Raw genomic sequence first — 14,767 nt, forward strand, 5'->3', positions numbered from 1 at the left:
AAATAGGCTGAGGGGGAAATGCAGCATTTTTTGTTAGATGCCAGTTTTGGCAGTGATGTTATAATGCAAGCACTGTGGCTATGAATAACAGATTGAGTTTTTACTTGATATGAGCAAGGATTTGCATCTAGATGGATTCCTTAAAGCTGAAAATCTCTCTCAGTGCTTAAATGTAAATCCAGGTGAGAGAATCAAAATGAATCATGCATCCTAAGCTTTTACAGAATCATTTAATCCCTATTGTAACATAAATAAAAGAAAAGCAAAATGCAGCCTGTTATTAAAGGCTGCATAATAGTTCTTTTGGATGGGGCCTTTTTAATTTATTCTTAACCAGTATTTTGTTGCTTTTGCATGACCGTTTGCTGGTCATGCAAAATGAAGCAGCAACTTACATAAAGCTATTTAGTTAGTTAACAGTTTTGCTACAGGTGTTGATATATCTTAAGATTTCATATAATACTAGCAAAATAATTCCCATGTATGACTTTTATTAATATTTGTCCTATGACACCAATGAAGAAACCACAGAGCCCAGAATTTATTTGACTCTAGAAATATCTATCTCTATCTATCTCTATATCTATCTATCTATCTATCTATCTATCTATCTATCTATCTATCTATCATCTCTTATCTCTGTCTATATCTCCATCTCTCTCCAACACTATCAGTAGTGTTCCATTGTAATGGAAAATGAATTTTAAAATTTAGGAGAAAGGCTTTAAAAGAGGAGAGTGTTACTAATGAAACAAATGAATAGTTTCTTTTGAATGTTCGTCTCTAATATAGATTGATGAACAGCTTGTTTCTGTACAATTATTTCTGTAATTACATTAATATTACATTAAGACTGCAAGAATATTACATTTCTTGCAGTCTTTCCAAGAAATATATTGTAATCCAGGCAACATAAGCAGCTTGCTTGCTATGCTTTTCTAGGAAGACATTGACACTTTACAAGATACGATTTTTAAAAATTTAGTATAGATACATTTTATGTCATGTCTTTGTACCCAAGGGCTTTTGCTAAGAGTGTGATGTTCAGTATCATCACTATAAAGCAGGAATGTTTACAAAACGGGAACATAGTAGAACCCAATTATTCTACCAGAATAATCAAGTTAGTTGTGATTTAAGAGAATTAAAATAAAAATGGCTGAAGTTCTTATTCTGATTTCAGAACAGCCCACTCTGAAGTTGAAATGGCCGATTTTTTTTCTGTGACTAGAAAGCCTTGATCTGCTATGAAATTAAAACCAACCATTTTAATAATAATAATAATATAATAAAACAAATTCTCATAACAAGTCTTGCTTCCAATTAAAAACATTTCACATTCAAATTGAAACCACAGGTTTAATCAAATGTACTTCTATTAGTGATATTGAAAGCTTTGCTCAAAAAGCAATCTAAATTGTGTGAAGCTTTTTGTCATTGATAAATCTTGAAATGTATTGTACTTCAATAGATGCTTGTATCCTGCAGTGTCTTAGCAATGTGTCATTGGATACAGGTTGCAGGTAGCACTGGGTGAATTGCAGTCATCCTGTTTCTGGGCCACCCTTATAAGTGATGCCCAGCAATAGCCGACAGACATCAGTTAGGAGGACATTTTATTCTCTACCTTAAGTTGCCCATCTGCCATTTCCACCCACTGAATCGCACTACATTTGTTACCAAGAGAAAAATTTTCTCAGTAATTTTGATTAAGTATTGCTTTTCTTCAGTTCATCCATCTCATTTCCTTTCTCATACCCTTCCAAACTCTATTTTGATTTATTTTTGTCTTTTTCTGTGTGTATCCTATAAATTTCATATGGCTTTGTTCATGATAATTCTTGTGAAACATGCGTGCTGAAACTATCTTCTTTTTTTCAATTTTTCAAATATGCACCTACCTGTTCACATCCTCTCCCCTCCATCTTACATCAGAAAGTTAAAATCATTACAACATCATATGGTGGATGTTTTAAGAAGAAATGCAGGCCTGTATTTTTCACTTTTCAGGATCTTCAAGATGAAGTAAGGAGGGAGAGTAATAACTTGCAGAACCTTTTGACTCAGAAGCAGGAGGCAGAAGAAATCCTGAATGGTCTAGATGAGGAGAAAGCCAAGTTAGAAGAGCAGCTTAGTATGATACGGCAGAAATGTATAGAAGAAGTTGATTTAGTGAGTATTTTTACCTTAGCTGTAGAAAGCTGCATTTTCCTCATTGTTTCACTGGGACTGTTGTATACGTGATGTATATACTTATATTCCTTGTTTAAAGAGATTGGCATGGAAATAAATGTATTAAAAATGAATAACCTCACCACATCATTGTTGATTTGATTGCTGTGGGAGTTGTTGGACTATTGTTAATACTCTTGTGTTACACAGTTTAAAGTTTTAAGCGTTTTAATTAATTTATTCATTGTGGAAGCTATAATTAATTGTATTTGTGTTGTTATGTCTCTGATCTTTATTAATTAACCGAAGAAAAAAATGAATCAGGGAAAAAGAAGAAAAGAGCAACAACTTAACCACCAGATTCAGTAAGGAAAGAGTAATTGTAGCTCTACATTTCTGGGACACGAGGGGGCTGAGGCTAGAAAGCACTGCTCTTCTGTGGCAATGCCGATGCTCTGGAACAGCTTTCTACAGAGGTCTTTGCCTCCTTCCTTCTGGCTTTCAGGAAACTACTAAAAATGGAGTTATTCCAGAGGGCATTCTCTTAATTTAAGCATTACATCACCTTTATGTGACGTTTTCAGTAAAAGACTACTATATTTCATTGAAAACTTTCATACATAATTTCTCTTTCTAAGCATCAATTTATAAATAAATAAATCATAATTGTTATTAAATAAACAGAGAGAAACAGCTGAGACAGGAAAATCTGGGGATTTTTCCCAGGTTATGTAAAGAACAGGAAACTCAAGTCCACACTAATTTATATTTTAAATTTGAGAATAAACAAACATGAAGTATGCAAGAGGAAGGACGAAGCCTCTGGCACGCTTTAAGTTCCCCAAATCATGATTTTGCATTTCAGGAATATTTTATCTGGGCCATCTGGTAAAATGACACAGCAAGAATAATCTTTATGCAGTACAGACTTTTGTGAATATGCCATGAAAGCACATCTCATAATTCAAATAAACTAAACTAAACTAGAGTGGGATATTTTATTTTTTTATGAATTTATTTCTATCTCGCCTTTATTATTTTTACAAATAACTCAAGGCGGCGAACATATCCAACACACCTTCCTCCTCCTATTTTCCCCACAACAACCACTCCGTGAAGTGAGTTGGGCTGAGAGAGAATGACTGACCCAAGAATTCATAGTCTCTTGCTTTCTAGTCTGGTCCTTAACCACTAGACCAAACTGGCTCTAATATGCTTCTGGTTTGGTTAGCTCTTTCTTGTTAAAAATGTTGATGGAGAGAACTGCTAGCTAGTTTTAAATTCACCCTTCATTTTATAGATTACATCTCTAAAAAAAGAAATAGCAGAGCAAGAATCAAAAATCTCTGGATATAAGGATGATTTGAGTAAAGCCCAAGAAGAACTCAGCAGGCTACAGCAAGAAGCTTCAGAGTTAGAGAAAAATGTGGAGGAAGGAAAATTGCAATTAGCACCTCTCCAGCAGGATCTTCAAGACTCCCAACAAGATATAACTTCAGTAAGTCCCTCTGAAATTGTTCTTTTCCATTATGCTTCCATTGTTGGATTTCCTTAGTTACAAATGTTATTCTATCATTCAACGTTTAACTAAAAATAAACCTGAATTCAGTTGTTAAAGCTGAATTTCTCCTGTTCTGGCTTTGTGTGTCATTCATAATAGAACATTTTTTTATAGTGTAAATACTCAATTTCATGTACTATAATTCAGATGAGTGAAAGGTATTATCCTGACACAGGGAAATATGTGTGTATTTATGTTTCTGTTTTACATATTTAAAGTTTTATATGTCATCCATCATTATTTTAGAGGTTTGTGTTTTGCACTATACAGTATATATGATATCAGTATTGAGCAATTGCTTTTTTCAATTCTCCAAAACCATTTTATCAATCAGAAGTTGATGTTTTGTACCTCTGCTTTCCTTTTATTTCCTTTCTGTTCTACTGGAAGGATAAGTAATCTTAAATGTCAGTAATTTAAACATTGTAGGCAAGCTTGTTAATGGCCTGTAAGTTCATAGTATTGTTCCTTTTGCTGGATTTTTTTTTAATCAGATAAATGTTGCCAGTTATTAACCAATCAAAGATGTTGTCTTCTTTATGCAATATTTCATTAACCTATTTAGCTCTAATTGGATGTAAACTAGTCAGATATTTGAACCAAAAGTCATGCAATTGATCATTTTCAGGTCTAGTTTTGAATCCTTTTTATTCAATTGTTAACCATTTCTGCTTTTATTGTCAGTTCTCCCATTTGATTTTTACTGAATTCATATTCAAATATTTTTATCCATCTAGCATTTTTATTCTAATATTTTTGAGTTTCCCATAATCTTTTCAAAACTGGATTGTTTCCTTTTTTGCTTGGTCTTCAATTTTCAAAATTTCTATTACCATTTATTCTTTGGTAGAATATATATGTATGTATGTATGTATGTATGTATGTATGTATGTATGTATTTATGTTTGTTTGTTTGTTTGTTTATTATTAGGTGCAAGAAAAATTGCTGGAGCTCAAACAGTTGGAAAACAGCCAGTTTAACTGGGAAGTCCAACCACATAGCATATTGATTAATGGGAATGCAGATCACTCTAGCCTCAGCAACAGCAGCAGTGAAACTGTTAACCTAAATGAGAATGCTGAAAGAGAGAATCCAGCAGATTCTGAACAAGTAAATTATGAAACTCCTGTGAGTGGTGCCTGGATTATTTTTTAAAAAAATCTGATCAAATTGTGTGGTGAAGCTTGAGTTTCAATGTAATAAATAAAATGTACCAAGTTTTGTTCTAGAACAAGTCCAAAGTATATATGTAAATTGATGAATTAATCAAAGTATTTTTAGATAACTTATTACTAACTACCTAGTTTGGAGATTTCAGAGAAGGTTGAATGTGTTGTTATACATTTGGGAGAGGGGGAGTTGTCTTAACATAGAGTCCAGCATAATATTAGAGAAAAACAGTGTAAGGGTCATAGATTTTCTTCTTCCAAAAGAAAAATGTGAATGATCTCAATTATTTCCATCTGGGAATGACATGATAGAGATTTGTTGAGCCAATTTTTTCTTAAATAATAGTCACTAGAAAAAAAAAGTATACCCAAACTGTAGTTGTTGTTAGGAGAACTTATATGTCTGATTTTATTTTATTTTTTTGCCCTGAAAGGCTAGAAACAGTCCTGAAACAACACATGTAGATACAGAAGAGGAAAAAGAGGAACTGCCATCGGATGTTACCAAAAAAGTGCGTTTAAACAGCGTTTTAATATACAACTTCTAGGAGGCATCTGCATTTTGTAGGTTGATGTGATATCATTGTGAAGTCAAGTAAGAGAAGCTCCTTAAATATATGCAAGAACCTTTACAGCTAGTCCTCAACTTATGACCACAACTGAGGCCAAAATTTCTCATGCTAAGTTGTTAAGTGAATTTTGCCCCATTTTACAACCTTTCTTGTCATAGTTGTTAAGTGAATCACTAGCTGTCAAGTTATAACACAATTGTTAAATTAATCTGGGTTCCTCCCATTGTCTTTGCTTGTCAAAATGTCACAAAAAGTGATCACATGATCCCGGTGTACTGTAAGCATCATAAATATGAGTCAGTTGCAAAACATCGAAATTATGATCCAGTGACCATGGGGATGCTGCAACGGTCGTAAGTGTGAAAAACGGTCATAGGTCACTTTTTTCAGTGTCCTTGTAACTTTGAAGTGGAACTAAACGAACTATTGTAAGACACGGACTACCTGTACAAGGGGTAGGGTTTTTTCCACATTATCCCATAAGTATCCTCCATGTGAGACCATATGAATAAGTCAGACTAAAATAATTTGTGTACTAGTGCTAAAACTGGGAGACTTCATAAGCAGAAACCCACTCCCTACACAGTTCGTTTTTGTTTTTTTGTTTTTGTTTTTTTGCTTTAATTTATATGCCGCCCTTTTCCGGAGACTCAGGGCGGCTTACAATGCGTTAAGCAATAGCCTTCATACTTTTGTATATTTATACAAAGTCAGCTTATTGCCTCCACAATCTGAGTGCTCATTTTACCTACCTTTGAAAGGATGGAAGGCTGAGTCAACCTTGAGCCTGGTGGGATTTGAACTTGCTGTAATCGCAAGCAGCAGATGTTAATAACAGTGCTTTAGTCCACTGTACTACCAAGGCTCTTGTTACAACATTACATTTTGATGTAATTTCCCTAAGGTTAATTACAAATGTCTCAAGAGCCTTTTTTTACTGATTTAAATAGTTAGGGGAAAGAATTTCTTATCTTTAGTTAGACTTAAGAGAAAGAGGTAACTTGTATAATAGGATGAATGGCAATATATTCTTTTAAATAACAGAACTTTTTTCTTCTTCTAGGAGGTTCTAGTAAATGAAGACTCCCATCAACCCTCTGATCAGACAACAGAAGCCAACTTGGACTTTTTTGAGTCTGATCCCTTCGTTGGTAGTAAGTATGTTCAGTTTTCTTTCCCTAGCAACTTACTAAGGAGTCATAATGATTCTTCAATTGACCTTTGAACCAAATACCCAGTGAGTCAGCTTAATTTCACTAGATGCTTTTAGACAAACTTGATGAGAGTGGATTTCTTCAAGACGATTGAACTAAATCAATTTATGCAAGATTTTGTTAGATATTAAGTATAGTAGTCCTCAACTTATTACCTTTATTCACAGTTACAACCTTTGCAGCATCCCCATGATCATTTGATCAAAATTCAGATGCTTGGCAACTGATTCATATTTATGACCATTGCAGCATCCCAGGGTCATGTGATCACTTTTTGCAACCTTCTACTAGCAAAGTCAATGGGGAAGCCAGATTCACTTAACAACCAGGTTACTAATTTATCAACTGCAGTGATTCACTAAACAAATGTGGCAAGAAATATCGTAAAATGGGGCAAAACTCACTTAACAAATTTTCACTTAACAACATAAATTTTGGGCTCAATTGTGGTCATAAATCAAGAACTAACTGTATATTATTGTCCCCAGTTAAATTTTCATTGTTTGAAAGCTTTGCCTTTAAAAAGAACTGTACTAAATAAAGGCTAAATAACTGAAGATGTATCTATTGTTGATCAATTGATGTCAGCTCTACTAGATAACCTAGACCAATAGGAAATCATTATTCAGAGTCACTTTGTATAATGAAATAAACATCATATAAAACTCCACAGGAAAGCTAAAACAGATTTTGAAATCAGCTATAAGATAACTTGCAAGTCTGATTATGCTATACCTCCTCCTCCTCCTTATAGTTGTGAACTTATCTTTCTGATCCCAATCCTGAATGTTATCTGGCTGTTTTAGAATTAAAATACTGTATTTTTCGGTCTATAAGATGCACTTGTTTCCCCCACACACCACACACACAAAGTGGGTGGAAATGTCTGTGCATCTTATAGAGCAAATGTTGCTGAAGCCTCGCCCACCCACCAACCCCTGCCTCCCAGCAATTTGCCTCCTTGCAGCAAACAGTCTGGTCAGCTTCAGCACAGCCTGATTTAGCACAAGCAGCTGATTGCCGGTTGGATCTGCCTCCTGGAATACCGCCAATCAGCTGTTCCAGGCTGAGGGGATCGCCACTGCCTATCGCCACCTCCGCACTCCCATTTTCAGCCTCTGCTTGTCCCGTTTTCGGTCTCTGCACATCCCGTTTTTGGCCAATTCCAGGCAGTGGGGATAGGCGGCGGCAGCAATCCCCTCCACTTGAAACTGGCTAAAAATGGGACGTGCGGAGGCTGAAAATGGGACATGTGGAAACCAAAAATGGGATGTGCGGAGGCCAAAAATGGGGCAAGTGGAGGCAGCGATGGGTGGCAGCGACAATCCCCACAGTCTGGAATAGCTGATTGATGGTATTCCAGGAGGCCGATCCAACCCCCAATCAGCTGCTCGTGCTAAATCAGGCTGTGCTGAAGCTGACCAGGCTGTTTACTGTTTGCTGTAAGGAGGCAAATTGCTGGGAGGCAGAGGCAGATTTTTTTTTCTTGTTTTCCTCCCCTCCCCAAAAACTAGGTGTGTCTTATAGTCCGGAGCATCTTATAGTCCGAAAAATATGGTACATTTTACCCCTTGTTCCATTGGCAAAAGGGTTTCATATCTCTGACAAGATCATCTTCCTTAGTTGACCTAGTTCCTCACCTCTATAGTTGAGCTACATTTGTCTCTTTCTGTTTGTAGACGGTAAAACTTCCAGTGGGCAAAAGCCCAAATAGTTATCAATGGATATTAGTGAAGATTTTTTTTAAAGCTGTTGCTGTATCTAGGGAAGCCTTTTCTGCTCTTTGGAAAGCTCCATGACCCTATTCCTCAAGAAGTTCGGGCACAGAATAAGATAAATATAAACCTCTATCTATAGCCTGATATTCTGAATAAAGCTGAAAAATATTTTTATGGACAGTGTTTTACTTTCTAAATAGATGATCCTTTCAAGGATGATCCATTTGGCAAGATCGGTGAGTATTTGTTTTCTTTCCTTTTAACCTTTTAAAAGCATAATTTTCAAGATGTAAATCCATAATTAAAGAATGCATAACAGGGTGGAATTCTTTCTTTGTAAAAATCCTCCAGATATTTTGGGTTCAGTTAATATATCAGCAAGCTAGAATGATGGGACTTGTAGATCAAACATTTGGGGGGTGGGAGACCATTTTGGAAAAGACTCATGTACATTTAAACATTGAGCATGTTGAAGTACAATACTTTGGGGAACAATATGCAACATGGAATATTAATGTTCTAATTAATAAATACATGAACTAGCAGTATAATATTTTATTTTATAGTTTTATAGTTTTTGTGATAAATACTTACAATAGCAAACAACTAAGCACACCTTCTACTAACATTGTCTTCAATTCGCTGTCTTTAAGATCCTTTTGGTAGTGATCCATTTAAAGGCTCAGATCCTTTTGCTGCTGACAACTTTTTTAAGCAGTCATCCTCAGATCCCTTTGGGAATATTGATCCCTTCAGTGCAACAAACAACAATTCCACAGTAAGTCTTAGACAAGATTAGTATTGTGTGTACAGCAGATTTTGGTATGAAATGTCTCCATTAGGTTTGATATAAATAAACTTTACTTGTTCCTTGTCCTCTGGACAGATATATTTCACAGACATCAGACATTTTACCTTTTATTTGTGCAACTGCATCATGAATCTTTGAGATCACCTGAAAGCTTGGTTTAGACAACCTCTTGGCATTTAATGAAATCTAGAATTATTAGATAATATGATATTTCACAATAGTTAAATAGGACTGTTGTGTTTTAGGAAGTTCTCAAAACAACTCTTCTCCATTTTCCTTTTATTTTGGGATCAATAGATTGTTTAATTCATGGCCCATGTAATTTAATGTGTTATATTTGCAGAATCCTAGAATTAAGAGTACTGGTATTTATAGACAACCAGAGGTAGAGTATTGGCATTCTTTATAGTGTTGGTGTTTTAATAACTTCTCAATGGATAGCAGTTGGATACCAGCACCCATTTATGAAGGGTTATAGATGCTTCAAACAGAACAGAATTTATTTTAATATTGAAGTTTTGAAAATAACATTCTGAAAAGCTAAATAGTGGAATGACTGGAAGGAATGTATTTTAAATGACTCAAGTACAGTTTAATGTTCATTTAGATTTCTCTCTTAATACTTGCAAAAAATAGCCTGTTTGAATTTAAGAATTTGCATTTAATGAATTTTAAATTTTAGACAGAAACACTGAAACATAATGATCCTTTTGCTCCTGGTGGAACTGCTGTGACTGCATCAAGTGATCCAGGTAAGAAATTATAATCACAATCTTAACCTATTTGAGGTGTGAGACATATTTGGATTTTTGAGAGTACATCATAGCTGCTTACTCAAAGTGGCTCCCACAGTGGCCATGGATTACCAAGGACCCTTTTCTGTATAGCAGAAGGAAGACAGTTCCTACAATACCTCCTCAACCATTATAATCAGGCCCAACTTACTTTACTTTTTGTTTTCTTTCCAAGGTAAATTTGCTCATTTACAGAATACTAAATTATGGCTACCATTGACTGTTAAGCATGCTACTGAAATTATGCAATTCAATAATTTTTCTTTTAAATTCCTGTTAGCTTAAAAGAAAGTAATGTTAGAGGGGAATCTGAAAGATACCAAGTAATGTGTCCATAGGAGTTTGTTGTCCATATGCCATATCAGGGATCTGCAAATTTTGGCAACATTAAAACTTGTAGACTTCAATACCAGAATTTCTCAGCCAGCCATAGTGCTGAGGAATTCTGGGAGTTGAAGTCCACAAGTTTTAAAATTGCCATGTTTGAAGAGCCCTGGGCTATATTTTAGAACCCTCTAGTTATGAGCAAGTCAAGTTATATATATACAGACTAAGCTTTGTTACTCCCCCAATTTAATTGTGTTACATGTATGTGCATCTTTTTAGATTTCCAAAAAGCATCAAGCTCAGCCAAATTAGTAATTTAAATAGCTTAATTACTTTATTTTTCAATCAAAACTAAACAGTTAATCCATTGTGTGATGTGTTTCATAATTTTAGGCATGACTGTCTGCCAGAATACATTTTTGTGTTCTCTTAACTAGACTAACTTCTGTAAACATGCTAAATTTGATTAGTTTCAACCCAAGAATTATAGTTCATTTCAAATCCTTAGTGTTAAATGTGATTAGTATCATAATCCAATGTGATTATGTAATGGATTTGGGGGACCCGCTTTCAGAAATATTTGATTCTATGATGTTTAATTATTATATTTTGAAGGCATCAAATTTGACGTAATTGTCATGCCTAACAGCAAAGTCAGACAAGGATTTAAACATTTTAATATCTAAGGAATTATTTAACACACCAGAAGTAAAAGCAGATTCTGACACTGTTTCCAGTATCTGACACTTTCACATTTAGAAGCTTTTATAGTCAAAACTTTTCTGGATACTCCCCTGTTCCTATTCTTTCCCAATCAGAAATAACATTTTAGTGTCATCAGAAAATCTGTTCATATATACAGTAGCTCTAAGTTGAGAGCTGAAATTTTGACAGCTGAATTTCTACATGCTGGTGTTTTCAGGGTTAAATAAACATTTGGACAAGTTCTAAATTGCTCTTCCAGCTCAGATGCTGTCTGGGCTGAGCTAGTGTTTCTTATCAACTTTTCTCAGATAGTAAAGTAATATCACCTGAGCCATGTCATCTTTTTTTTTTTTTAAATGACCAAGCGATTCATAATATTACAAAACATTTTACTAATGCAGTTCCCATATTTAAACTCAAATGTTTAGGAAATTGAGTCAAGATGTGCAATGTATTCTGAAGAGAATCTATTCCTTAAGAATTAGACTAAGTGCAATACAGAGTTTAGATTTAGTGTTTTTGTTGAAGCTTCAACCACAAAAGACAATCTAGAGGGCTGGACTTCAATAGTACAAATATGTTGATGATGAATAATCTGTAGGAGAAGAATGGCAGTACTGGGGGCAGAGTTAAAAAAGGGATCAGTCTCAAATCCCTACTTTAGCTACAACGGGCTGTCCAATCCCTTGAACCTTTATCTAACTCCAAACAGGTAGTAACCTTAGTTGAGAATAAGATTCCTGTGCATAGGCTGTTTAGCAATAAATCAATTTAATTGGATCTTCATGTGTGGACATGGTCTTTCGCACCTGTCACTATGTCTTATTATGTAAACATCCAAAACTGTCCTTTCATGCTACCTGGAGCTTGTATCAAGATGCTACTGCTTTTGTGTCAGAAGCACTGAGGCACTTCCGGGTTGAAAGAATTAGCTGGTGACATCATTGTTGCCCAGAGGACACTTGGATGGGGACATCTTTCATGTCCTTGTTAATGTGCCCACCAAAGTGGTACCCATTTATCTAGTTCTGTTTGCACACTTTTGAACTGCTAGGTGGGCAGCAGCTGGAGCGAATGATGGGAGCTCATGTTGGGTCTCAAATGTGGGCTTGCTGATTATCAATCCAGTGTTCTAACAAAGTGAGCCATCATCTCCCTATTCAGATCAATGAGCTTACAATTTGATGGGTATACCTTGGGAAGATAGGCTCCATATGGTTCCTGTGCATTCTGAACTTCTGAGTTTAGCACTAGCTATTAAATAGATAATTATTCATTTGTAATATATTTTCGCACATCCTAAATCAACAAGAAGAAATTTGCAAGTTCATGTGAGATTCCTGCAAAAAAATTTATCTTTTACTTTTCGATGCAATACTTATTACTATACAAACACAAGCCTGACTTGTTTAGACAGTCTTTTATTTTAAAAAAATAGTAATATTTGATATTTAAGTTACTCTTGCAGGTGTATTGAAGGCAAATCTATCAGCTATCCTGTCCTTCCTTTATTTAAAACCATTAGAAAATCTATTGTATATAGCTCCAGAGAAGCCAACTGATTATAATCAGCAAGAGTGTCAGCTTTGACATTGTATCAACACAATTAGTTTAAACACCACCAGTGACAAGTTTGCCTGCCAACTAGACTTTTTCATGTACTCTTTGCAACTGTATTCCTTCTTAACACACTTATTTGGATCATTTATCAGACTGTGATGGGAAAAGTTAATGTTACTATTTATATGAAAAATGTAGTAGTCATGGCAAAATTGTGCCAAAAGAAAGTGTAACTTAGCTATCAGTTTCTAGAAGTGAGCTGAATGGTCCACAGTCTTTTTTGTGTAGTGTGCCTTCCAAATGGTATCAAATATCCTGTATTTCATTGTAACAATATGCATACAAGTGAAATAGAAAACTAAAATATTTTAAGACTCGTCATATTTGATTTTGAGTTTGAATTCCTTTGTACATTTTGAGGGCCACAATAAGCAAAATGATTTCCATCACCTCTTGGAATAACTTCTAATTATTTTGATGACATTCCTGAGGTTGGTTTTTTTTTTTTTTTAGTTTAATTCCATATAATTAACTGAATGAGAGCTGAGTGTTAGTGAGCTTTACATAAGCCTTCTTCATATCTGATGAAAATACAGATAGTTTAATAAATAATTTGTTTCCTGTTTTTCATCCTGCATGGTTTTTGGTTTTTGTGCCTCCAAATTAGTGTCAACTCCTGCCTGGACATGTCCGTACTATTTTGGCAAAATTTCAGAAGTGGTTTGTCATTGCTTCCTTCCTAGTCTGAGAGAAAAATGACCAGCCAAAAGCCACCCTACTGGCTTTGTGCTTAAGGCATATTTAGAACTCGAGTCTCCCAGTTTCTAGCCTGATGCCTTTGCCACTGCACCAGTTTAGCTCTTATTAGATCCTTGCATTGGATTTATCTTCTTTTCTTTATGTTTTCCTTTGCTTACTTCAGCTACAGATCCCTTCGCATCTTTGTTTGGAAATGAATCATTTGGCTGTGATTTTGCTGATTTCAGCACTTTGTCAAAGGTAATTTGAAATGATTAATGCTTGTGGACAAAGTATAAAATTGCTCAGGAACAAAATAAAACTTCTGCAAACATTGTAATTTAAGTAACTTGATTCTCATTTTGAACTATATCTCATTAATTATGGGATTATTTGTTTTCTTTATAAAAGCATTGGGAAGCATTTATAAAAGTAATGGGAAATTACATCATAGGCACTTGTTCATTAGCTCAGCAATCCAACCTTTGCGGCTTGGTGGCCCGGGGGGGTAGAGGGGAACTGAGCAGCATGCTGGCATGTATGCACACACAGCTCAACTGTAAGTTAAGCTGTGTGCACATGTGCATATGTGCTGGCCTGTTGCTCACGCAAGTCAAGCTATGTATGCGCCGGCCCACCTCTCGCACGGCCCGGTTCCAAATAGGCCATAGCCCGATAGTGGGCCATTGCCTGGGGGTTGGGAACCCCTACATTAGCTGATTTTGATTAGCTGATTTTCTTCTTCAATTCTCAAAATATAATCTGGTCAAGATTCACCTTATTTCTGAAGCCATAATATTTGATAATTCATTAAGCCAAGCCAGACCTGCAATTTGTTGCAGCAGGATTGACATTGAAAAAGTGAAACTGAATGTACAGTCCCAATCATTCAATTCAGTATCATCATTACAGGAAATGATATAGCAGAAACACAACTTTGAGAGTGACACAGTCATGGACACACATGCCATATAGTAATTTTACACAAAAAATAGTTTTTCCAAAAAGCCATCAAAACCTGTACCCTTCATTTAAATCAAAAGGACTTTAAACATTGGCAAACATCTATCATTAATATTTAATAAACTCATAATAAACAAAGATGAAAGCTCTGAGTAGCTATAGAAATCATTACTTTTTGGAGGACTCCAAATCCCTATCAAATAGTACACCACCTCCATGTTTAGTGACTGCATCCATTCCTTAAATTGGAAGCAAAATGATTCGGGGAAAAAGAGATATGCTGCAAAGATCACTGGTTGCCGCCATCCTATTTGGATAAAATTCTTTCGTGCAGCATTATTCTCATTCCAGTGCATGTGATTGTCAAGTGCAGAAATTTGATTGCAAGTACCTGCATTGGTTGGAAAATAATTTTTAAATAATTATTACCATCATATTTGTGAATAGTTGCTAAAAAAGATA

General features: G+C 35.2%; 1 protein-coding gene across 2 annotated transcripts in view; it reads left to right on the forward strand.

Annotated features, from left to right (window-relative positions):
* EPS15 (epidermal growth factor receptor pathway substrate 15) overlaps positions 1-14,767 on the forward strand; it is a 65,950-nt gene that overhangs the window by 46,687 nt on the left and 4,496 nt on the right. For both annotated transcript variants that reach the window (XR_011600249.1, XM_070941350.1), the window contains exons 14-22: positions 2,011-2,172; positions 3,473-3,670; positions 4,665-4,862; positions 5,338-5,415; positions 6,539-6,629; positions 8,608-8,643; positions 9,061-9,185; positions 9,901-9,970; positions 13,527-13,603. Coding sequence is in view for 1 of the 2 variants with exons in the window: in XM_070941350.1 (XP_070797451.1) it covers positions 2,011-2,172; positions 3,473-3,670; positions 4,665-4,862; positions 5,338-5,415; positions 6,539-6,629; positions 8,608-8,643; positions 9,061-9,185; positions 9,901-9,970; positions 13,527-13,603 (1,035 nt within the window). In the remaining variant the exon portion in view is untranslated. The remainder of the gene's footprint in view (positions 1-2,010; positions 2,173-3,472; positions 3,671-4,664; positions 4,863-5,337; positions 5,416-6,538; positions 6,630-8,607; positions 8,644-9,060; positions 9,186-9,900; positions 9,971-13,526; positions 13,604-14,767) is intronic.

This window comes from Pituophis catenifer, unplaced genomic scaffold, assembly GCF_029215685.1.
Source record: "Pituophis catenifer annectens isolate HBS135680 unplaced genomic scaffold, rPitCat1.0.hap2 SCAF_3, whole genome shotgun sequence".
NCBI classification, from domain to species: domain Eukaryota; kingdom Metazoa; phylum Chordata; class Lepidosauria; order Squamata; family Colubridae; genus Pituophis; species Pituophis catenifer.